This window comes from Xenopus tropicalis, chromosome 9 (assembly GCF_000004195.4).
Source record: "Xenopus tropicalis strain Nigerian chromosome 9, UCB_Xtro_10.0, whole genome shotgun sequence".
Classification (NCBI taxonomy): domain Eukaryota; kingdom Metazoa; phylum Chordata; class Amphibia; order Anura; family Pipidae; genus Xenopus; species Xenopus tropicalis.
Window position 1 is genome coordinate 83528019 of NC_030685.2, and position 26443 is coordinate 83554461.

The 26443-nt window shown below is 44.7% G+C and overlaps 1 protein-coding gene across 3 annotated transcripts in view; it reads left to right on the forward strand.

Annotated features, from left to right (window-relative positions):
- Window positions 1–1348: 1348 nt before the first annotated feature.
- Window positions 1349–26443, forward strand: part of racgap1.2 (Rac GTPase activating protein 1) — a 31981-nt gene continuing 6886 nt past the window's right edge. Inside the window, exons 1-11 of one of the 3 annotated variants that reach the window (XM_031892718.1) lie at window positions 1349–1485; window positions 3415–3588; window positions 8284–8369; window positions 9088–9290; window positions 10486–10616; window positions 11473–11548; window positions 12442–12495; window positions 12988–13059; window positions 21053–21173; window positions 25493–25593; window positions 26266–26436. In XM_031892718.1, the coding sequence (XP_031748578.1) occupies window positions 8285–8369; window positions 9088–9290; window positions 10486–10616; window positions 11473–11548; window positions 12442–12495; window positions 12988–13059; window positions 21053–21173; window positions 25493–25593; window positions 26266–26436 (1014 nt within the window). In that variant the 5' untranslated portion in view covers window positions 1349–1485; window positions 3415–3588; window position 8284. 3 annotated transcript variants of the gene reach the window in all.

Here is a 26443-nt window from a genome sequence, read left to right on the forward strand (position 1 = left end):
AGCCGGGCATTGATTGAAGAGGGATCCAATATCACAATGTACATAGGATAGAAGATGAGGCAGAAATAGTGTAAAATAGTTTAATGTAGAATAAAATCCTGCGCAATACAGGCTACTTACAATGTAGTAGTAGAGTAAAAACAATGAACATGACGAGAGTCAGTGGTAGCTCAACGCGTTTCGCGTGCTCTCTGCACGCTTCCTCAGAAGAAAAAAGAATTCAAAGCTTTCTGCTGAATAAATATAGCGTGATAGGTGGCACTAATGGAGCAAATCTATTGCCAATGCCAAAATTACTTTCCTTCTCCTTTAAACCTGAATTATTTTTAACCCAACAATTGATATGGACAACAAATCCTAATTAAATTACCTCAGAAAGAGGCAGCATTGGGCAGGCCTGGGAGTAGTTAACTAAGCAGTACCAAGGGGCATAACAGGAGGTGGCCAAAATGCTTCCAGAAATTAGCTGGACATCTGTGAATCTGCCCCTGGGTTATATAATCTAAATCAGGGGTGGGCAAACTTTTAGGCTCAGGGGCTACACTGACTTTTAAAATTTGACAGACGGGCCAGGCCAGCGCCATCTCTGCTGTCAGTCAGTCCCCTAGGTTTTGTGTCACTGCGCTGCGTCTTGATCCCAAGGGGAAGATTTACCAAAGCACAATTTTCGTACCAAAAAAATCTAAACAAATTGTATTCGGACCTGTTGTACTTTGATGAATGGGCCCCCAAGTGTCGCGTGATGAGACTTGCGAAGTCGGGATATTCGGAAAAACATAATATTGCGGACTGAGGTCTGTTAGGGAAAGCGAGACACCCCAATCCTCGGCGGGCCGGATTAAAAAGACCAATGGGCCGTAGTTTGCCCACCCCTGATCTAAATCAAAATGCACTTTTAGATTCAACACATGTGGAAATTATTTTCAGTCAGCAGCGTATATTTAGGACCCTGCGACTGCATCAAGTACCCCTGGGTCACAGAGGGAAATCATTTTTATTGGGACAAGCCAAATAGTGTGAAACCCCACTCATTAAAATTTATTTCAAATATGAAAAATGTAAAATATGAACACAGTTGAATATATGGCATATGCTGTAATGTATTCCTTGAGGGGTACTTAGTTACATGTATCTATGTAACTATTGAGGGGTACTGAACACTTTTGCAGTAGTTTTTATCACCCTTAAACTAAATCTTAATGTCCTGTGAGACACAAGCCTTGCATGAGCAACAGCTGCCACTCCTTACACTGTAAGCCACGTTTTGGGGAACTAAACCCAGAAAAATCAAAATGGCCGCGCCATCAAAGTAGAAGCCTATAACAGGCCGAAGCCCACCTGTAACTCTGATTGGGTATCACGGTCACATGATGAGTTCCCTCGGCGCCAGTACGTTTCCCTAGGCGAGTCATTGGCAGGCTGTGTAGTCCTGTCAGCCCCCGCGGAGCATTGTGGGAGAAAGACTGGAAGACGGATAATGATTAGGTAAGGGCTGTGGGGCCTACTCGGCTTGGGGAAAGTAGTGCAGTAGTGACGTCTGTATGCACAATGTCTTGTATTTTGAGACAAGAGTAAAACTACAAATTGTGTATTGTGATACTGAGTATGCATCAGGAGCGTATATTTTGTTATTGATCTGTTTAACTGGCTGCCCAAGGTGCTGCTGGGATTTGTAGTTCAGCTGTTTTGAGCCTCACAATGGGGGGCAGTGCCTTTCTCTGCTACCAGTAGGGTATAATCTTGTACATTTGGGGGGCTCAGGGCATAGTACAGGCTGCTCTGCTACCAGTAGGGTATAATCTTGTACATTTGGGGGGCTCAGGGCATAGTACAGGCTGCTCTGCTACCAGTAGGGTATAATCTTGTACATTTGGGGGGGCTCAGGGCATAGTACAGGCTGCTCTGCTACCAGTAGGGTATAATCTTGTACATTTGGGGGGGCTCAGGGCATAGTACAGGCTGCTCTGCTACCAGTAGGGTATAATCTTGTACATTTGGGGGGGCTCAGGGCATAGTACAGGCTGCTCTGCTACCAGTAGGGTATAATCTTGTACATTTGGGGGGGGGGCTCAGGGCATAGTACAGGCTGCTCTGCTACCAGTAGGGTATAATCTTGTACATTTGGGGGGGCTCAGGGAATAGTACAGGCTGCTCTGCTACCAGTAGGGTATAATCTTGTACATTTGGGGGGGGCTCAGGGCATAGTACAGGCTGCTCTGCTACCAGTAGGGTATAATCTTGTACATTTGGGGGGGCTCAGGGCATAGTACAGACTGCTCTGCTACCAGTAGGGTATAATCTTGTACATTTGGGGGGGCTCAGGGCATAGTACAGACTGCTCTGCTACCAGTAGGGTATAATCTTGTACATTTGGGGGGGCTCAGGGCATAGTACAGGCTGCTCTGCTACCAGTAGGGTATAATCTTGTACATTTGGGGGGCTCAGGGCATAGTACAGGCTGCTCTGCTACCAGTAGGGTATAATCTTGTACATTTGGGGGGCTCAGGGCATAGTACAGGCTGCTCTGCTACCAGTAGGGTATAATCTTGTACATTTGGGGGGGCTCAGGGCATAGTACAGGCTGCTCTGCTACCAGTAGGGTATAATCTTGTACATTTGGGGGGGCTCAGGGCATAGTACAGGCTGCTCTGCTACCAGTAGGGTATAATCTTGATCATACTGTATGGGGGGGGGGTTCAGGGCATACTACAGGCTGCTCTCCTACCAGTAGGGTATAATCTTCAACATTTGGGGGACTCGGGGCATAGTACAGGCTGCTGGGGTCCCAAATGTCCCTTTTGTGTGGGTGCAGGGGCAGCATTACACTTAAGAGGATGGTTTACCTTAAAATTAACATTTAGTACGATGTAAAATGGCCAGTACTTTGCAACTTTTTAATTTGTCTTCATTTTTTATTTTGTATAGTTTTTAAATAACTTAAGATGGGGGGGGGCACTGACCCCGGCAGTCACAACTGTAACCTCGCAAAGCAACAGTTTATTGTTATTGCTACTTTTTGTGCCTCATCTTTCTATTCAGGCCCTCCTCTATTCATTACATTCCAGTCTCTCATTCAAACCACTGCCTGGTTGCTAGGGTAAATTGGAATCTAGCAACTACATAGCTGCTAAAATTCTAAACTCTACATTATACTAAGAGTTAATTTTAAGGTGAACAACCCCTTTAATTGGGCCGAATACTTTTTTGGGTCCTCTGTCCCTTCTCATTACCAGCCCTGTTTATGTTCCACTCCATATAAGTGTGGGAGAAATAAAGGCTAACTTATTTATTCATTGGTCACATTATTATAACGTACAGAACCCAATTACTATCCATGGAATTTTCCTTGAGGAACTTGTCCAATTTTATCTTAACTGTCTGCAATGAATTTGCCTTAACGGAATTTCCCTCCAGTTTCTCCTGAGGTGGGGGCAGATGAGCGGGGTATGAGCTGTGGGTGCTGTTGGCGTATCCGCGTTTGTGCCACGAGGCTGCCGCCATATCCGTTCTGCACCGACAGCTTTTCCCATCCGGAGGGGGAGACTGAATATAGCGCATCCTTCAGGCACTAAAGCCCTTCACTTCAGGGTAAGTAATGTACTTCTCTTCTTTCAGTATTCACATGTGGAGCTTGTTACATTAATATTTTAAGAAAACGATACTGAAGTGACTGAAGTTTTTCCATTCAAATCGGGGGTCACGTTGTTACATTTACTCACCTGTAAATATTTAGATTTGTTTTCACAATCATTCACCTTTTCATTGGGAATTACAACAAAGAGAATGGATATAAACTGAGGTGTGAACAGCTATTCCCTGTACTTAGTTCTCCCTACCCCATTCCTGCACCAGAAATTATTGCATATTTTGAGATTTAATTTATATGTAATTTTGAGATATTGAAACACACTGACACTTATTAGTTTTATTATCTATAGAAAAGGACTTGTGCCTATATATGCTTGCTGAACTCCTTAGTGATTTCTAATATCCTTATCATTTACAGTAGGGGGTACATTATCCCTTATAAGACATGAGTGATACTCAGAGTTCCCTGTATAACTCAGCCTGCAGCCTTGTGCCTTTATATGGGCACAGAACCCCTCAGTGACTGCTAATATCCTTATCATTTACAGTAGGGGGTACATTATGCCTTATAATACATGAGTGATACTCAGAGTTCCCTGTATAACTCAGCCTGCAGCCTTATGCCTTTATACAGTGGCTTGCAAACTATTCGGCCCCCTTGAACTTTTCCACATTTTGTCACATTACAGCCACAAACATGAATCAATTTTATTGGAATGCCACGTGAAAGACCAATACAAAGTGGTGTACACGTGAGAAGTGGAACGAAAATCATGATCATCATGATTACAAACATTTTTTACAAATAAATAACTGCAAAGTGGGGTGTGCGTAATTATTCAGCCCCCTTTGGTCTGAGTGCAGTCAGTTGCCCATAGACATTGCCTGATGAGTGCTAATGACTAAATAGAGTGCACCTGTGTGTAATCTAATGTCAGTACAAATACAGCTGCTCTGTGACGGCCTCAGAGGTTGTCTAAGAGAATATTGGGAGCAACAACACCATGAAGTCCAAAGAACACACCAGACAGGTCAGGGATAAAGTTATTGAGAAATTTAAAGCAGGCTTAGACTACAAAAAGATTCCCAAAGCCTTGAACATCCCACGGAGCACTGTTCCACCGATCATTCAGAAATGGAAGGAGTATGGCACAACTGTAACCCTACCAAGACAAGGCCGTCCCCCTAAACTCACAGGCCGAACAAGCGCTGATCGGAAATGCAGCCAAGAGGCCCATGGTGACTCTGGGGGAGCTGCAGAGATCTACAGCTCAGGTGGGGGAATCTGTCCATAGGACAACTATTAGTCGGGCACTGCACAAAGTTGGCCTTTATGGAAGAGTGGCAAGAAGAAAGCCATTGTTAACAGAAAACCATAAGAAGTCCCGTTTGCAGTTTGCCACAAGCCATGTGGGGGACACAGCAAACATGTGGAAGAAGGTGCTCTGGTCAGATGAGACCAAAATGGAACTTTTTGGCCAAAATGCAAAACGCTATGTGTGGCGGAAAACTAACACTGCACATCACTCTGAACACACCATCCCCACTGTCACATATGGGGGGGCAGCATCATGCTCTGGGGGGGCTTCTCTTCAGCAGGGACAGGGAAGCTGCTCAGAGTTGATGGGAAGATGGATGGAGCCAAATACAGGACAACTTGGAAGAAAACCTCTTGGAGTCTGCAAAAGACTTGAGACTGGAGCGGAGGTTCACCTTCCAGCAGGACAACGACCCTAAACATAAAGCCAGGGCAACAATGGAATGGTTTAAACCAAAACATATCCATGTGTTAGAATGGCCCAGTCACAGTCCAGATCTAAATCCAATGGAGAATCTGTGGCAAGATCTGAAAACTGCTGTTCCCAAACGCTGTCCATCTAATCTGACTGAGCTGGAGCTGTTTTGCAAAGAAGGATGGGCAAGGATTTCAGTCTGTAGATGGGCAAAGCTGGTAGAGACATGCCCTAAAAGCCTGGCAGCTGGAATTGGAAAAGGTGGTTCTACAAAGTATACAAAATAATTACGCACACCCCACTTTGCAGTTATTTATTTGTAAAAAATGTTTGGAATCATGTATGATTTTCCTTCCACTTCTCACGTGTACACCACTTTGTATTGGTCTTTCACATGGAATTCCAATAAAATTGATTCATGTTTGTGGCTGTAATGTGACAAAATGTGGAAAAGTTCAAGGGGGCCGAATACTTTTGCAAGCCACTGTATGGGCACAGAACCCCTCAGTGACTGCTAATATCCTTATCATTTACAGTAGGGGGTACATTATCCCTTATAATACATGAGTGATACTCAGAGTTCCCTGTATAACTCAGCCTGTAGACTTATGTATGTGGATATATGTATGCACTATGGTTTTTAAACGTTTTGGCTTCTTTAGAGCCAGTAAAAGCCAAAGCAATCAACAGTTTGTGTCCCGTAGTGTTTTCCATAGTGTTTGACTACTCCAATTTAGTCTTCAAACCTCCATGCCGAAATTGCATATTGGCTCCCACAGTGGAATGTGCAATCTGTTCAGCTTTTATGAGTGAATGAGATGTAAGTGAGAGGCCAGCGCTGCAGAGAGCTCCCCCGTGCTGTGATGGGAGCTGAGTTATGGGGCACTTCCTGGAAAATTTACAATGGCGGTTATTTTTAATAGGTCTCGAAAATGGGAAAACTGTAGGCATGGTAAAAGAAAAGTAGGGCCAATAGAGAAAACCTGTCACTATTAAAAATATATATTATACGCATACATATATCTGTTTATTTTTAGCCATAAATTCAACCTTGGACTTTCACAAGCTTTGCTAATCCCTGTGAATTGTTGCCTTTACTCCCAGTATTTTGGGATGATCCGAACAGGGCTGTAAATTACCGGCTGCAACTGATAAAAGGGAGGCCAGAGTTATTGTTCCCTATAACTTATATGTAGGCAGTGTAGCAAAGTTTAAAGCACTAAAACTGCAGAAGTCTTTGATCCCTCGGGGCACATTTTATAGGGCAACAGTAGTGTTAAGGTGGCCATGCTCGTTAAGATTTTTCTCTCCTTAATGACCAATTTCAGTGCGATCAGACAAATCTGTCAAATAATCGTAAGGTTAGTGGGCAGCGAACGATCGCACATCTAGTGATTTTTCATCCGACATCGGTCGGGAAGGTTTAAAAATTTTAATTAGCAATTAAATTTGCCCGTTGACTGTTTGCAGGGCCAAGCAGGTAGTTTCTCAGCTTCAACTAGACAATATTGCTTGAAATGGTCATTTTCCTTTTTGTACTTTTGAAAAATCGTTTTGGGATAAGCTTGGTCCTACGATAACGCAAAGATCTTTTAAAAATCTTAGTGTATGGCCTGCTTTAAGGACAATGTGTCTATGAAGAGTTGCATTAATTCAAATCATGATTATATATATATATATATATATATATATATATATATATATATATATATATATATATATATATATATATATATATATATATATATATATATATATATATATACAGAAAAAGACAGAGCACACCCTAATAATAGTCAACTGCCCCGGGTGCTTGCAAAAAACATGTATATAGCAAGACAGTAAGCCGCACACACAGGGACTTAGTTAGAAAGCAAAAAAAATTTATTAATAGAAAAAAATCCAACGTTTCGAGCACTAACTGTGCTCTTCCTCAGGGACAAACTTGAGGAAGAGCACAGTTAGTGCTCGAAACGTTGGATTTTTATATATATGGGAGAGGTGATTTATGCCAGACTGGCATAGGTTTGCTTATAGCCTGTACAGAGAGATACCATAAACCTATGGCAGCATAGGGATTCCCCTGTACTAAGCACAATTCAGCAGGAACAGCCCCCTAAGTTTGCTTTAAGCTTGTACAGAGAGATGTGCATGTTCCCTTAAGGGTTAACAAAAGTACAAGTTATTCCAACCTTAAAAATGCTTAGTTTGCTGGATCTATGATTTCCGTATCTTTTTCTTGGCACCGGTGGAAGCTGCTCCATTGCCCTGTGCAGTAGCAACCTCCTGCCAACTTACATTAACCCCCTCCCGGTGTTCTAAGAATAGACCATGCAGCCTACAGGGTGCCGATTCCTACCGCCTGGTTTAATCATCGCTGCAGTTACAATTCCCAGCCCTGCTTTGTACTGAGATGAGGGGGAATATACAGCCCTCCACTCTTTGATGTGTCTATTTCCATACCAATAAAAAGCTCATATATTCTATGGAGAGAAGGGTGTGTGGCTCCAAAGAGGAAAAGAATATTCTCCCTGTGATTTTTACATGCAGTAGTTGGCAGCAAGGGGCCACAGGGGTTGGTATGGCCAACAGCAATGGCTCTATAACCTGTGGGTTAGTTCACGAGTGGATACTGGCATCTTATTTTAAAGCTACCGGTGCTTATGGTACAATGTACCCAACTTCTTTAATTGTATTAAATAATAATTATTTATATTATTGTGTACTTCTGTACACATGGGCTTAGGTTTAGACCCAAGTGGGGATCCCATGCAATGCAGGGGCCACATTTTGGTGGAAAAAAAACCATTGTTTTCAAGCATAGGCCTTCTTGTAGTGATAAAACTCTCATAATGTTTCTTTCTGGAGGAAATTGGTTATTTAGAGTAGTTGGACAGAGCTCAGGAACTGGGGAATTGACCACTGAAGGGGTAAATTCATTCTGTTTATTTGTGCATTACAGAATGGGTGACACAAGGAAGAAAGCTCTACAGTCCTACCTAGACCGAATCCTAAAGTTCATCGAGTTTAACGTCTCTGCCGAAGATGGTATGGCTGAGTTTTCTTTTTTTTTTTTTTCTTTTTTAAATCTGTATACCTCCCAATATTAGCAAACCAGGTTACGCCTCCAATCTGGTCTGGTCGCATTCAGGCACACCTCTGGCCCACCTTAAACCCACCCTTTTTTATGGGGCACTTTTTATTTCTAAATGACACTGTTAAACAGCAAATAATTCCCTCTGCCATTTAAACTTTTATTCCTGAACCAAATGTATTTGTAGCTGTAATATTGGTGTGTAGGCGCCATCTCAGTGCCTTGTGCCTGAGTCTGAGCTTTCAGCCAGCGCTACACATTAGAACTGCTTTCAGCTAACCTATTGTTTCTCCTACTCCCATGTAACTGGAGGAGTCCCAAGCCGGACTTGGATTTCTTACTATTGAGTGCTATTCTGATACCTACTGGGAGCTGCTATCTTGCTCCCTTCCCATTGTTCTGCTGATTGGCTGCTGGGGGTGAGGGGGGGGGATATCACTCCAACTTGCAGCGCAGCAGTAAAGTGAGACTGAAGTTTATCAGAGCACAGGACACATGGCTGTGGCACCCTGGGAAATGAAGAATATGGCTAGCCCCATGGGAAAAAACAGATTACAATGCAGGATTCTGCTGGAGAAGTTCTATTAACTGATCTATTAACAGTTCTGCTCTTGCCTAAGGCCTTCTGAATACCAAAGATGGTTTCCTTAGACCCTTACTTTCTGCTTTCAGAATTTATCCAGGTGGCCAGAAGCTTTGAGACTTCGAGGAAGAAATTGCAGCAAACGGAGCAAGAGCTCCGGGATAAACGCGAGACCTTAGTGAAATGCGAGATTGAGCGATCCGCTCTCCAAGTGAAACTCAAACATGCCCGCAACCAGGTCGACGTGGAGATGAAGAAACGTCAGAGAGCTGAAACCAAACTGGAGAAAGCGGTAACCCTCCTTACATGGGCTGTTAGCTTCCTTCCATGGGCTAAACATCACCCTTCTGCTTGTAGTACTTTAGAAGGAATTCAGCAAAGAAATCAGATATTTACTTAATAAAGGGAAAGTCTAAATTTTTGTTGTAAATCACTATCGGCTTACTAAAAGGAGGCTCCTTTGTTTTGGGGGGAGGGCATTATTCTTTGCAGCCCGGGTTAAGCTGCTCTCAGCAAACTGGTGACTAGCTGCATTATCAGTAACCACTGTTGGCAATACCATCGGTGCTTTACTGATTTTAGTATAGTGTATGCTAGAAAGAGTAGACTTGAAGGAGCTGTATCCATTTAACATCCTGTGGATTTCATTAAATATACAAGACTTCCCACATGAGGCCTTCTCTGTATGACTGCCGTGCAAGCTGCTGATATTGTCTAAGCCTAATCCAATAATGCTATATGGCTACATAGTTATAAAGGCAAATAGTTATACAGTTTTTTGTTTTTTTAAGTCAGTGACACCGCACATGCTCAGTGTGCTAGGGCAGCTGTTGAGAAGCTACACTTAGGGGTCATTGAAAATCATTAAAGGGATGATTTAACTTTCCGTATGTTATAGAATGGCCAATTCTAATCAACTTTTCAATTGGTCTTTATTATTTATTTTTTATAGTTTTTGAATTATTTGACTTTTTCTAACTCTTTGCAGCTTTCAAATGGGGGTCACTGACCCCGGCAGCCATTGATCTTTGAGGCTATGGTTTTATTGTTATTGTTACATTTTATAGCTTATTTTTCTATTCAGTCCCTCTCCTATTCATATACCAGTCTCTCATTCAGACCACTCCCTGATTGCTAAGGTAATTTGGACCCTAGCAACCAGGTAACTGCTGAAACTATTAGCTAGAAAGCTGCTAAACAGAAAGTGAAGCAGAAAGTAAGATTCATCTGCCATAGAAGCTGATGTTACAGGGCTGACTAATGATTCTGATTCAGAGTGCGCTGGTTTTTGTAATGTAATGTGAATTTAATAAGCAGCAGGAGTTTTCTATTGTATGTGTGTATATATACTGTATAGTGTGAGACACTCAGCTCAGGTAAGTGACAGCAGCCCAGGATATGAGCTGTGAATGAGCAGAAAAGAACAAGCCCAGACGCCTAATGTAGGCCATAGTCACCTACATTGAACTTCTTTCGCTCTCTTGTAGGAACGGCAGATACAGCTGATTGGAGACTTGTTAAAAACTGACGGCCAGACGGCTGTGCCTCTCAGTGACTCGGTGCTGGCCTACTTTGGTGGGAGCCGAGTCAGTACTGCGCCACAAACAGCCGGGAAGAGGTTTGAACTGATTTTTTTTTTCTAAAGGGAGCAGCAGCTAAGCCTTCCTTTCCCATTGTATGTTTATTGTGTTACAATTCCAATAAGACTTTAAATATATAATTCTTTAAGCCCCAAGATTTGGACGGATTTGGATGGGGGGGCAATACTGTCCCTGACAGCAGTGTGACCAGGCAGGGTTTTGCCTAGGAGCCCAATCCAAATGTTGTATAAAGTTAGCTTTAGCTATTATTTGCCAGCCCCCAGGAAGCAGCCCTAAACCCCTGTTTAATATTATGATATTTTGCCTATCTTGAGTTTAATTACCCCTGTTACATAGTTAAAGTTACATAGGGTTGGAAAAAGACCATTAGGTTAATTTCCTTGTTTTCCCTTATTCATGCATAATTCTAAGCGCCTTTGGGAGAGCTTGGTGCTGATTAAATATAATGTTTTGCCTAATAAAAGAAACCATTTTTCTAAGCAAGTTTTGTAATATACATTCATTACAAATTTGCAGTGGATTTTGACTTATTTGTATATATAATTGCAAAGTAGTGTTTGCCTTTCCCTTTCTATTCCCTGCCCTGGGGGCTCCAGCATAGGAAACCGTATAACACAAGGCAGCAGCCTGACAGACCTGACTCGCTGGGGGAGACTGAGCTTTGCAACATTGTTGGGAAAATGTCACAACCAGGAGTTCAGCAAATGCAGCTTTAAGTAGTAATTACATTTACACATAACTTTTAAAAAAATTTCAATAAATCCATTGAAAAAGTTGTTTGGAATTATGTTTTCTTTTATTAGGCAAAAAAATATTTTTGGGGTTGACATGCCCTTTTAAGTTTAATCATGGTTTGTTTCTTTTTATAAAAAGCAGGTTGTCTGTGGTGGACGAATCGTGCACCTCCTTCTTGTCTGACATCAGTTATGACCACACAGAGGATGATCTGGTGAGGGTGTCCTTAATATCTAGCCCGGCTGTAACATCATGGCTGCCCCTGTGCTAAGTGTGTGTGTGTGAGGGGGGGATCCCAAGCGTATCTTTATTCTATAAACCCTTGGTGTGTGTGTTAATCAGCATTTTGCTTTTAAGTCCACACTTCATTTTTCTTTGAACTCAGCCCTCAGGCAACCTGCGGGTTTTGCGCAGCTTCGCTCCCTCTCTTTCCGCAACCCTGCTCTGCCCTCTCTCATAGACCGGGAGCTCCTGGGTCCTTGTAAAACTGTTTTTCCCTCTTACCAGCACTGTGCCCTTGCTCCCTTCACTCTTCTGACAACTGGTTTATATTTATTAATAAAATAAAACCACAAAATCTCATTCCATCCAATTTAAATGCTAATTTCTGTCCCTTTCGGTGTAACCGGGAGTCTTTCGCTGAGCGTTCAGCCGAGAAAGGTCCCTGTGGGGAGTCTTCTCCCCCCCTCCACCCTCTTTAGCTCCCCTCCCTGCTCACATACAGTGCTCCTGAGAATGCATCCTGTTTGTAATTTGCTTTCCTTAATGCTTTTGAACCATCCAAAGCAGCCTGTGGTGTCTCCGAGAGGCAGCATTAATATTTAGCCAGTGAGGTGGCTCTGCAGCTTGGCACACAATGTATTTTTAGGGGTTGGGTCACATGCCCCGGCCATCTCCAATTTCCCTCACTCAGAGAGAGAGTGCCCTCTGTACCCCAAAAAGCTCCTAGCTCACAAAGCTGCTTTGCCCTGTTACCCAGCTGCCTTTATACTTCCCAGACACTTGACAAGCAGTGTTTGAACTTCAATTCCTCGTTTTTCTCTTATGATGGAAGCAGCCAACATTAGGATTTTAGGTGCAACTAACCTCTCTCATATTTTCTCTTAGGATCTGGATGAGTTGGGAGGAAAGCCAACCAAGTTGAAAGCCCGGGAAAGAAGGGTAAGTGTGGGCAAAGGGGGTAGGAATTCTTGTAAGAGGGAATGGTAACAGGTGATATGTTTCCCTCTCATATTCATAAATGCACACAATCAGTGACGTAACTTGGTAACGCCAGGCCCCCCTGCAAACAAATCTTCTAAGGGGGCCCGGTACGAACAGTCCCATCTCTCCGGCCCACTGGTCCGCAATGCTCCGTGCCGGTATAAAAAAAAAAAAGGGAGGAGGGAGGGACTTTAATACAACAGACCCCGTGGTCCAGGCCCCCCCCATGACTACAGGGTCTGCTGTATAGCTAGTTTCGCCACTGCACACTATATACTGTATTGGCTAAAGGGAAACAATATGGCAGCTCTAGTGCTTATGTGTAAATGCTAATAGCAGAACATTCCATGCTTATTATTTCCCACAATGCTGTGGCAGGATAGAGTCAGACTTCTCACACAAATGTGAAATGAATCATTTGCCTCACAAGCTTTTTAATCTTCCACTTAGCGCTCATCTCTGATTGCACCTCTGCTGAAAAGGCCGCGTCCAAGTGAAGCTGCAGCCATAGTCGCCGAGAATGTGAGTGACAATCAGCATTATCATGTAATACTTTAAAGGATATTAGCAGTCACTGAGGGGTTCTGTGCCCATATAAAGGCACAAGGCTGCAGGCTGAGTTATACAGGGAACTCTGAATATCACTCATGTATTATAAGGGATAATGTACCCCCTACTGTAAATGATAAGGATATTAGCAGTCACTGAGGGGTTCTGTGCCCATATAAAGGCACAAGGCTGCAGGCTGAGTTATACAGGGAACTCTGAGTATCACTCATGTATTATAAGGGATAATGTACCCCCTACTGTAAATGATAAGGATATTAGCAGTCACTGAGGGGTTCTGTGCCCATATAAAGGCACAAGGCTGCAGGCTGAGTTATACAGGGAACTGTGAGTATCACTCATGTATTATAAGGGATAATGTACCCCCTACTGTAAATGATAAGGATATTAGCAATCACTGAGGGGTTCTGTGCCCATATAAAGGCACAAGGCTGCAGGCTCATCAGTGATTTCTTAGGTGCCTATAAATTGTAGAATAGGTATGTTAACCGTTTATAATATAATTGTTTTGGAAAACAAAATATCATAGACAAGCGTTGCAGATAAATAAACACCCTTTAATGCTCTGTAAATGCATCACTCATACAATGGCAGCAATGAGGTTGACTGAGGGCCACAGAAGCAATTGAGGGAAATGACATTTCTCTTACGTCAGAAGTAGCAGAAGGTTATAATTCCAAGTCGTCTGTATGACAATAAATTATCAGAGGTTTCATTAATATAAATGTCTCCGGCGTATTATATGGGAAATACAGTGCTCTGTGTAGGTGCATTATCATTCCCCCTTGTGAGTGTGATTATCCACTGTTAATGGAAAATGCCTAATAAATTTTCTATTGGTTATATTGAAATACTTTAATATACTGATGTACTTTCAATTAACCAGTGGGTTGGTTACGATCAATCGACGCTCATATAAACCTTTGGCCCGCCCAAGCCATATATATATATATATTCTCCAGACTGCCATGGTTTCCAAAGCTAAAATAGTTGCCATTTTGATTAAAGGGCTAGTTCACCTTTACGTTAAAGCTTTGTATGTTTCAAATGGGGGTCACTGACCCCGGCAGCCAGAAACTATACTTCTGCGAAGCCACAATTTCATTGTTGTTTGTTTTTTTTTTTTTTTTGTTCTCTTTGAAATTTTATTTCTACTAAGACTAAAGGTGGCCATACACGGGCCGATTGTAGCTGCCGATATGGGTCCCATATTGGCTAATCGGCTTGTAGGGGCACTAACGACTGGCCTGCCCGACCGATATCTGGCCTGAAATTGGCCAGGTTAAAAAATTTAGTCGGATCGGGCACCGCATCAGTTCGTTGATGCGGTTCCCGAACCAACTTTGCCAATACCGTCTTTATAATTCAATTGTTTGGCCCCAGGTCCAAACAACCGAATTAGCCTGGATTCTCCCAATATCGCCCACCCGTAGGTGGGGGATATCGGGAGAAGATCCGCTCGCTTGGCGACATCGCCACCTTAAGTCTCCTATTCATTCACCAGTCTCTTTGTTCCCATCACTGCCTGGTTGCAAATTGTCTCGCAGTATCATTGTCATACTAAATGTTTGTATAAAGGTGAACTACCTCTTACCTGCATGGCTAGCTAAGGAAGTGATTGGACTAGAGAAAAACAAGGGGGCTTTGTAACTCAAGCAAGGTGCTGGACTGACACATTCTAACAGGTAAAAGGGGAGAGCAAGAGAATTTTGAACAGTTGGTGTAAGGTGCTTAGTAAGATTCACTAAACTGTTAAAATAATAGTAAGTAGTTCACAATGATGTATTTTACTGTTGCCGGGGCCAGACGGTAGGAACTGCGTTTTGGGATCGTCTTTGACTACTAATATAAACTGTGTCTCTGCCCATGATAATATCGATGTGCTACTGCACGCTGAGCCACCGACAGATGCGGAACTGTCAGAACAATATTCAGCACAGCGTGACTGGTAACTCCAAGCTACACAGGCAGAGACCCGCTTGTCTTGTAGGAATCATCAAACATGCAGTAGGTGCGGAACAGTATTCATCAAGCTCAGCTAATGTTAATTGTAACTGTAAAGCCATTGTTTTTATCCAGGCCTTGATAGGGGGTAAGAGCACAGTTTAGAAATGGGTGGCACCGCTGCCTTGGAGCGCTAGATTCCCAAATTCAATTCCAGCCAGGGCACAATATCTGCAAGGAGTCTGTATAATCTCCCTGTGTGTTTGGCAGGAACACAGAGTATCTGGATTAACCCCACATTCCCAACAAATACAGTGAGGTCAACGGGCTCCTGTGTGAATGGGATAGGGACCTTAGATTGTAAGCTCACTGGGGCAGGGACTGATGGGAATGGGATAGGGACCTTAGATTGTAAGCTCACTGGGGCAGGGACTGATGGGAATGGGATAGGGACCTTAGATTGTAAGCTCACTGGGGCAGGGACTGATGGGAATGTGATAGGGACCTTAGATTGTAAGCTCCACTGGGGCAGGGACTGATGGGAATGTGATAGGGGCCTTAGATTGTAAGCTCCACTGGGGCAAGGACTGATGGGAATGGGATAGGGACCTTAGATTGTAAGCTCACTGGGGCAGGGACTGATGGGAATGTGATAGGGACCTTAGATTGTAAGCTCACTGGGGCAGAGACTGATGGGAATGTGATAGGGACCTTAGATTGTAAGCTCACTGGGGCAGGGACTGATGGGAATGGGATAGGGACTTAGATTGTAAGCTTACTGGGGCAGGGACTGATGGGAATGGGATAGGGACTTAGATTGTAAGCTTACTGGGGCAGAGACTGATGGGAATGGGATAGGGGCCTTAGATTGTAAGCTCACTGGGGCAGGGACTGATGGGAATGGGATAGGGACCTTAGATTGTAAGCTCACTGGGGCAGGGACTGATGGGAATGGGATAGGGACTTAGATTGTAAGCTTACTGGGGCAGGGACTGATGGGAATGGGATAGGGACCTTAGATTGTAAGCTTACTGGGGCAGGGACTGATGGGAATGGGATAGGGACCTTAGATTGTAAGCTCACTGGGGCAGGGACAGATGGGAATGGGATAGGGATCTTAGATTGTAAGCTCACTGGGGCAGGGACTGATGGGAATGGGATAGGGACCTTAGATTGTAAGCTCACTGGGGCAGGGACTGATGGGAATGTGATAGGGACCTTAGATTGTAAGCTCACTGGGGCAGGGACAGATGGGAATGGGATAGGGGCCTTAGATTGTAAGCTCACTGGGGCAGGGACAGATGGGAATGGGATAGGGGCCTTAGATTGTAAGCTCACTGGGGCAGGGACAGATGGGAATGGGATAGGGGCCTTAAAAGCATGTACAATAAACTTGAGATCCTTCATTTTATCTCTCCATATATGTATATATAATTTTATATTCCACTGTATATTGATATGCAGTTACAGGCATAAAGCCATAGAGATTGTACATTCCGGCAGCGTCGGGTTCATGTTTGCAGGCTCAATGGGGCTCTCCTGCCGGCTCACTTGGACACAACCCCACATACATTTTTAAAGGACCTTTTAAAAGAGCAGCAGACAGAGGATTAATTGTCAGGACCTTAAATCTCCCTTCCCGGCTCTCAGATTGCTGCACAGAAGAGTAGATTCGCTTTGAGGGAAGAAACAGATTTGTGGAGAGGGAGGAAAATGCAGCAAAGAGCACCCAGTCTGGCTCCTGTCACACAGCAAATGGCCAGTACAACAAACAGCCTGCCGGAAAGGTCACTGTACTGTACAACTTTGGGTATTATATACCAGTGATTTATATATGTCTTTTATAAGCAAAGTGTGCCCCCTCCTCACCCTCATACCTCTCTTACTTGTACTCTCCGATGCCTTTACTGGTATCCAAGCAGTAGCGCCTATAGTAGCAGTGGGGGGGGGGGATAATAGCCTCTGGGAAGGGACTGGGGCTGTGGGATAGCAGGTATAGTAGGGAGAGATGGTGCCTATAGTAGCAGTGGGGGGATAATAGCCTCTGGGAAGGGACTGGGGCTGTGGGATAGCAGGTATAGTAGGGAGAGATGGTGCCTATAGTAGCAGTGGGGGGATAATAGCCTCTGGGAAGGGACTGGGGCTGTGGGATAGCAGGTATAGTAGGGAGAGATGGTGCCTATAGTAGCAGTGGGGGGATAATAGCCTCTGGGAAGGGACTGGGGCTGTGGGATAGCAGGTATAGTAGGGAGAGATGGTGCCTATAGTAGCAGTGGGATAATAGCCTCTGGGAAGGGACTGGGGCTGTGGGATAGCAGGTATAGTAGGGAGAGATGGTGCCTATAGTAGCAGTGGGGGGATAATAGCCTCTGGGAAGGGACTGTGGCTGTGGGATAGCAGGTATAGTAGGGAGAGATGGTGCCTATAGTAGCAGTGGGGGGATAATAGCCTCTGGGAAGGGACTGGGGCTGTGGGATAGCAGGTATAGTAGGGAGAGATGGTGCCTATAGTAGCAGTGGGGGGATAATAGCCTCTGGGAAGGGACTGGGGCTGTGGGATAGCAGGTATAGTAGGGAGAGATGGTGCCTATAGTAGCAGTGGGGGGATAATAGCCTCTGGGAAGGGACTGGGGCTGTGGGATAGCAGGTATAGTAGGGAGAGATGGTGCCTATAGTAGCAGTGGGGATAATAGCCTCTGGGAAGGGACTGGGGCTGTGGGATAGTAGGTATAGTAGGGAGAGATGGTGCCTATAGTAGCAGTAGGGGGGGGGGATAATAGCTGTGGATAACAAGGCAGGACAGTGCCAGTAATCCCTTATTTCAGCTTTGTGAATTCTGCAGCCTTTCACTTTTTGGTGAATTGCAACCAAAGGGCTAGAGGTTGTTGGTAGTAGTTCAGCAACACCTGGAGGGCTGTTTGAGCCCCAATGCTTGTGCTACATACTGAATGAACATGTGACGTAGATGCTGCATTTCCTTCTGTCTGGACTGGGTTTTGTTGGACTTGGCACTGACTCTGTGTTGTTAAAGGCAAGGTTATTACACGTCAGGCCTGTCCGTTTCTAAATGGCATCTGATTTTCTCTGTGTGATTGATTCTTCTTTGCAGGCAGTCCAAGAGGTTACATGGAAGAAATGGCAGGAGTGCTGTTAGATATATATATATATACGGCTGTCGTTTACCTACCGGAGAAATATAGATTCATGCCCACGTCCCCAAGAACAGTACCCCAGATATTGGCGATTACGAGCACTTATTCCAGTAATCTCAGGTACACGGATATTGGCAGTTTGATTGCAATAAACAGATGCCAAAACTTGATCTGTATCCTGGAGAGAGAGTGCCATCTGCTGGCCGGAACCAGAAATGCTCCAGTGAGTGTATTAAAGTGAAGACCTTGGTCTTAAATGAAATTATCTGTTATTATAGGAGCAGATTTAAGTCCAGAAGGTCTGTGCCCAACACATCTGGAGCCCATTACACACTGCTGTAACATTGCACATACCCCAGGGTGCAGTGGGACGGACAACTGTTCTAATTTGAAGCTTTGCCCAAGTCTTTATCTTTCATGTTCTCCCCTGCACCTTTACTCCATTTAACCCCCCCATAGACAGGTTATATGCTGTGCTGCAAGCCAAATGCCTTTTAATGCCTCATCAGTCATCAGAGAAAGCAATTCGGCAATTAGTGGAACTTTGCGGGCTGCTTTCTTTACCATGGGCTTAAGGTCCCCATACACGTTAAGATCTGCTCACTTGGTGAGGTCACCAATCAAGCGGATCTTCTCCCGATATCCCCACCTACGGGTGGGCGATATTGGGAAAATGTAGGCTAATTCGATCAAATTATAACGGGAGCAATGGGGGATGCGGTCCCCGATCCGACTAAATCTTTTAACCTGCCCGGTCGATATCTGGCCAATTTCAGCAGAAATTGTCAGCAGAGAAAAGGGGTTTGATAGAGCACAAACTGTTTCAAGTGCCCAAATCTCTAGCACCTTACCCAGGCCGGACTGGCAATCTTTGTATTCTGGCAAATGCCAGGTTGTGCTGCTGTGAGATACCATGGTCACTATTTATTGGGCTGGTGGGGGGCTGTTTGTGCTTCTGGGTACTTGAAATATCAGGACCTATTTTGAATCCTAGTCCAGGCCTGACTTTACCTGCAAGAATTAAATGACTCTTATAACAACCCGATGTCTGACTAGGAAACAAGCCACACCCCTCTCTGACAGTGGGAAAGAGAGCAGCCAAGGAGCGGGAAGTAGGGAGAATTAGAGCTCTATTCTTTCTGCTTATGAACCTTTCACTGAGCAAAGCGGAATCTGTTCCCCCCTCTGTGACCCCCTCTAACACAAGAAATCTAAGCGCAGGGGGCGGCATTCCCTAGGCTTAAGGCAGTGCTAGTGGCAGAAACTTTCCTGGAAAATGGAATTTCTTAGCAACTTTCCAATATTCTATTATTCCTCTAAAGTTATACACAAATGGAACTGCTGTTGGAAAAAAGTATATGCCTTGTTTTTATTCTCTGCTCTGCTGGTTCTCACTCCTGAAACCCACTCCTGCGCTTCATTGGCCGCAGAGCTGGCCACCGGGCCTGGGCAAATGTGTGCCCTTATTACTGAGATCTGTGCCAGGTTAGTCCTTAACAAACAAACACTGCCTCACGCCCTCCACCTCCGGCGCAGGAAGCCTTTTAGCCGGCGGAGCTGCCACTCGCATGTCAACATCTATTGGCGAGCGCGGATAAAGCGCAGGGGCCTGTAATCCCCCTATTACAGGTCAGTAAGCTCAGGTTCAGAGAGATAAAAGGATTTTGCCGCGATCATGCCACTCGTCATTGGCGCTGATTGGTTTTTCCATCACACGTTACGCCGCTTGGCTTGCTTACATGTCGCGCCACTGAATGGATACAGAGAGAATAAAAGGGGAGGGATGGGTGTTGGGGACTTCAAAGTGCGGCTGAGTAAGATTAAAAAGGAGCCGGGGATTGCTACTCGTATCAATAGGAAATGCGTTTTGCTCATAGAAATATAGAAATATGATGCACTTACGTGTGAAACAAAATGTCAGCTCTAGGGGGCGGGTGGGGGGTAGAAATGGCCAGGACTCCATTGATGTATCGAGGGCTCAGGCCACTCCATTCCACTTTAGAAGGGGAGAGGGTGTGGTTATGTGAGCCAGATACTTAAGTTAAAGGGAAAGTAAAAGTTAATGCTGGGCATGGATTCCTGAGTACTGCGGGCTTCCTCGGCTGAGATTTCTATCTTGCTTCTAGGCACTGCCAACCATGTCACACAGATACCTCCTTTTTGGGGTGCATCCTTTCATTGGGACCTCATTTTTATTCTCTTTATGGCAGGGGGTAGCATGGAGGTGTCTCTGGCAGGGGGTGTAGATACACATGGGTGGGTGTCTCTCTATGGCAAAGGTGTAGATACACATGAGGGGGTGTCTCTCTATGGCAGGAGGTGTAGATACACATTGGTGGGTGTCTCTATGGCAGGAGGTGTAGCTACTCATGGGTGGGTGTCTCTATGGCAGGAGGTGTAGCTACACATGGGTGGGTGTCTCTCTATGGCAGGAGGTATAGCTACACATGGGTGGGTTTCTCTCTATGGCAGGAGGTGTAGCTACTCATGGCTGGGTGTCTCTCTATGGCAGGAGGTGTAGATACACATGAGTGGGTGTCTCTTTATGGCAGGAGGTGTAGCTACACATGGGTGGGTGTCTCTCTATGGCAGGAGGTGTAGATACACATTGGTGGGTGTCTCTCTATGGCAGGGGGGTAGATGCGCTGCGTGGGTGTCTCACGTGGATCACTTTGCTGCCAGGAGAGACAGATTTAGACAGTGGAAGAGCGATGAAGAGCAGAAAGGAACGGTGTCATTGAAAATCCCCAAATATCTGACCTCCAACCCTCTAACAGCTGCTAAAGTTGGATAGAAAAGGTAACGGAACAGTAACACAGGGTGCAATTATGTGACTGTGTCTCTTGTTTACAGGTGAGGGAGACCGTTATAGCCAACACCGCCTTGCTGGTCTCAGACACAGGCCCCTTTTCCGCTGTGGAGGCTGCACCGCGCCGGAGGTCACGCAAAAGCCGCCCCCTTTCTTCTCTCCAAGGTAACCCCTGCTCCTAATAAATATTGTTATAGGGCACATAGAATCTAATGAATGTATATTGGAGGGTCTCTTAGAAATGTTTTCATTTTACAAATATAAAGTTCGGGTGGAGTTCCCCTTTAAACAGGCACTAGATCATGAAGTGCATGTCGGCTGGAATAGGAGCACGCCATCACTGACCTGCCCTTACCCGCACCAATAGGAACCTCAGCATCTGGAGAAAACATGGGGGGGCTCATTTGGAGCTCATTGGGGCACATAGGGCCCTCAAAACACCACAAAGGTACATGGGGCCACGCTTGATAGTACCTTCAAAGCACCATTAAGGAATTCCATCAGTATGAATTGGCAATGGCGCCTGGGGGCACACTTTCCAGTTCCCTTTAAGAGGAACTCTGGCTTCCGAACCCCACACAACACAGAATCCCCTAATATCCCTATCACTGTAATCTGTTCCTTCAAACAGTAGGAATAAATCCCATGTTTATATGCTGAAATCCAGCTGCAAAACAGCTCTTCTCTTTCTGCATCATTTGAAATCCTGGCAGGGGAGGAGGGACTAAAACACTGATGTTACACATTGTAACAACTTCTCCACAGCTTACAGACAGCATGCAGGAACTACATAACCCACAATGCATTGCATTGGGATGTTCCTTTCCTTATTGACATCACGTGTGCAGCAGGGAATTGTGGGATTGGGAGGAGGCAGGCTGAGGACAGGCGACTACTGTTACATTTTATTTGAATCTTAAATTAGTCAGATCAGCAGGGGAATAATTGCCTTATTCTTTTCACTTCCATATTGGTGTTGGGCACTGGGAAGTGTAGGACGGGCTCTGCGTAGTAACATTGTACCAGGATGCCCCGTGGGTTCTGCAGAGCGGCCAATGGGAGGGGGTCGGCATGGATAATAAGAAGCTGTCCGGGCTAAAAAGCACACATTGAATTCTGCGCCGGGTTCGGAGGTGGCGGCGGCTGGAACCCTCACAGCATATTTTACAAATCCATTATTTTCCTTCTTTTAAAAGAATGACTTGACGAGGGGCCTCTCGTTTGGGATTTAATTCCCCTCTCACATCTTTCACGTTAACAGATGATCAAGTGTTGCAGCCCCCCCCCCGTCTCTCTCTGCAGCGCGGCGCAGGCTAATAGTATTAATATACTGAGCAGTCAGAGCGGGTTATTGAGCGTGTCCCTGTCTGAGCCGTCAAGTGAACCCTAAACAAACAGACCCAAAGTTCTAATTTAGTCGTGGAAACTGCATTAGCCCTGGGGGGCGCTGCCACCTCCTCATTGGCAGACAGGTTCCTGGAAACAAGGTGATGGCTACATAAGTCTGGAACGGCGCCGCGGGCCCCTCATGCACAGAGCCAGTCGCCTGATTCTTCCAAATGTCAGCTGTTCCTTACAAAGTAATGGAATGAAATCAAATGGGAAGCTGTGTTCTGTGTGTAGATTTGTGTGATCTCTGCTTGAGCGCAGGGTGCTCACTGAATATTAACAGTTAAGGGTCCCACTGACCCCCCAACCCCCTCATTTATCTGCAGGTCCAATCTCAGCCATAAAGCAGGGCAGGACTGCTGCTTACAATGGGGGGATCAGATAGGATCTGTGCCACTGTGACAGAATGCTCTGTTATACAGATAGCTAGAATCTCAGCCATAAAGCAGGGCAGGACTGCTGCTTACAATGGGGGGATCAGATAGGATCTGTGCCACTGTGACAGAATGCTCTGTTATACAGATAGCTAGAATCTCAGCCATAAAGCAGGGCAGGACTGCTGATTACAATGGGGGGGATCAGATAGGATCTGTGCCACTGTGACAGAATGCTCTGTTATACAGATAGCTAAAATCTCAGCCATAAAGCAGGGCAGGACTGCTGCTTACAATGGGGGGGATCAGATAGGATCTGTGCCACTGTGACAGAATGCTCTGTTATACAGATAGCTAGAATCTCAGCCATAAAGCAGGGCAGGACTGCTGCTTACAATGGGGGGGATCAGATAGGATCTGTGCCACTGTGACAGAATGCTCTGTTATACAGATAGCTAGAATCTCAGCCATAAAGCAGGGCAGGACTGCTGCTTACAATGGGGGGATCAGATAGGATCTGTGCCACTGTGACAGAATGCTCTGTTATACAGATAGCTAGAATCTCAGCCATAAAGCAGGGCAGGACTGCTGCTTACAATGGGGGGATCAGATAGGATCTGTGCCACTGTGACAGAATGCTCTGTTATACAGATAGCTAGAATCTCAGCCATAAAGCAGGGCAGGACTGCTGCTTACAATGGGGGGATCAGATAGGATCTGTGCCACTGTGACAGAATGCTCTGTTATACAGATAGCTAGAATCTCAGCCATAAAGCAGGGCAGGACTGTTGTTTAGATAAACAAGACCATATGCCTTTCCCTATGCAAGCAAATTACTATTTTTTTCCAAATTTACATTTGTTACAGAACATATTCATGTATAAATAATATTTACAGATTAAACACGGCAGGGCATATTCTCCGCCAGTTGACAGAAATGCAGACAAATAAGTCTCACTGAGCAGAATAAGCTCTGCCAATAGGTTTTACTGGACGTTTATAGGAACATAGAATGGATGTGATTCTTTATTGGAGGCAGAAGATATTTCACACCTTATGAAGTTCAGGCCTCTGTATAAGGGAACAGCTCCATTTTTCTTTATGCCACATTGTTCTGTTCAGATGCTGATGGATCCACAGACTCAGTACCCAGATCCAATCCATCTACAGTATTTAAATTGGGTCTGGCGGATCTGGCTCTGAGTTCTGAGCGATGGAATGGGGGGAGAGTCTGCTGTGAGGAAGCTCTTAGTATTCTGTGATTGGGCCTCGGCTCAAGTGCCATTCAGCTGGAGGGGGAACGGGCTGCCTGTTGTGCCGCTCTATCCAGTCTCCTGTAATGACGGTTACATTGTCTGCTCCCACTTCCATTGTTAGACTATGAGCAGGCTCTTATACATTGGATCAGAACTTATTCTATGTTTTTAAAGGAAATTTAAACCCAAAGTTGCACAATGCAAGCAAATATAATGTTAACAATGTCCCAATATACATTATATACAGTTTTGATCCCAACTAAGATATAATTAGCCATTATTGGGGGGCAGAACAGCCCTATTGGGTTTATTTCATGGTTAAATGATTCCCTTTTCTCTGTAATAATAAAACAGTACCTGTACTTGATCCCAACTAAGATATAATTACCCCTTATTGGGGGCAGAACAGCCCTATTGGGTTTATTTAATGGTTAAATGATTCCCTTTTCTCTGTAATAATAAAACAGTACCTGTACTTGATCCCAACTAAGATATAATTACCCCTTATTGGGGGGCAGAACAGCCCTATTGGGTTTATTTAATGGTTAAATGATTCCCTTTTCTCTGTAATAATAAAACAGTACCTGTACTTGATCCCAACTGAGATATAATTACCCCTTATTGGGGGCAGAACAGCCCTATTGGGTTTATTTAATGGTTAAATGATTCCCTTTTCTCTGTAATAATAAAACAGTACCTGTACTTGATCCCAACTAAGATATAATTACCCCTTATTGGGGGCAGAACAGCCCTATTGGGTTTATTTAATGGTTAAATGATTCCCTTTTCTCTGTAATAATAAAACAGTACCTGTACTTGATCCCAACTGAGATATAATTACCCCTTATTGGGGGCAGAACAGCCCTATTGGGTTTATTTAATGGTTAAATGATTCCCTTTTCTCTGTAATAATAAAACAGTACCTGTACTTGATCCCAACTGAGATATAATTACCCCTTATTGGGGGCAGAACAGCCCTATTGGGTTTATTTAATGGTTAAATGATTCCCTTTTCTCTGTAATAATAAAACAGTACCTGTACTTGATCCCAACTAAGATATAATTACCCCTTATTGGGGGGCAGAACAGCCCTATTGGGTTTATTTAATGGTTAAATGATTCCCTTTTCTCTGTAATAATAAAACAGTACCTGTACTTGATCCCAACTGAGATATAATTACCCCTTATTGGGGGCAGAACAGCCCTATTGGGTTTATTTAATGGTTAAATGATTCCCTTTTCTCTGTAATAATAAAACAGTACCTGTACTTGATCCCAACTAAGATATAATTACCCCTTATTGGGGGCAGAACAATCCTATAGGGTTTATTTACTTTTTGAATGGTTTTTAGCAGACCTAAGATATAGAGATCCAAGTTACAGAAAGATCCCTTATCCAGAAAGCCCCAGGTCCTGTATTGTCACTCAGATGTAATGCTTTCATTCTCCCCTGTGTTGGAATTAGATCAGACTCCAGCGTTGCCCCAAATTAATGAAGAAGAAAAAGAGATGGAGCCAGAGCCGCCACCATACCCTACCCGGACTCATGTGTACTTATCAAGAACGGTGAGAAATGCCGGCAATGCTGGGGAGTCTGAAGATTGATCCAGTATCAGGGGCCCTACATGGTACGGTAACCTTTCAGGGTCAGACTGGGCCCGAGCCCACTCCCCAGGAGGTAAAATAGAAGCTGCATGGAGGGGGATTGGGCGGACGTTGGGAGAAGAGCCCTGAGGTTGCAGCCCCTACGCACCCACCCTGTAACCTTCCCATTGTTGCACTCAGTTGAGTTTGAATTACCAGAAGTGAAGCTGTGACTCCCCTTTACTACCCATTCTGCACCTTGCACTGCCCAACCTGGGGCATTGGCCAATGAAATGATAAAACCTGCCCAATCCCTGCACCAACCCGTATCCATGGTACATAGATATCAGTCTCACCTGGGCACCAAACAATTACCATGTTCAGCTTTAGTCATTACTGGAGAAGGCAAAATTAGTTACTCTGAGTCACTTAAAACGTTAAGACGCAAGTACAAGTTGCCCCAGGGACCGGTCCGATTGCCATCTTGGAGTCAGGAAGGAATTGTTTCCCCTCTGCGGCAAATTAGAGAGGCTTCAGAGGGGTTTTTTGCCTTCCTCTGGGCCAACTAGCAGTTAGTCAGGTTATATATAGGCATTATGGTTGAACCTGATGAATGTGTACCTTTTTTCAGCCTGTGCTTGTGTTTCCCTGCAGATGATCCGAGCAGAACTCTGCATGGTTTGTGGGCAGAAGGTCCGTTTTGGCAAGATGTGTCTGAAGTGCAAGGATTGCCGTATTCTGATCCACCCCGAGTGCAAGGATTTCTGCCCCAAAGTGTGCTCCTCTGCCCTCCCGTCTCACAGCACAAACCCCAAAAACGGCCCGGTAATTA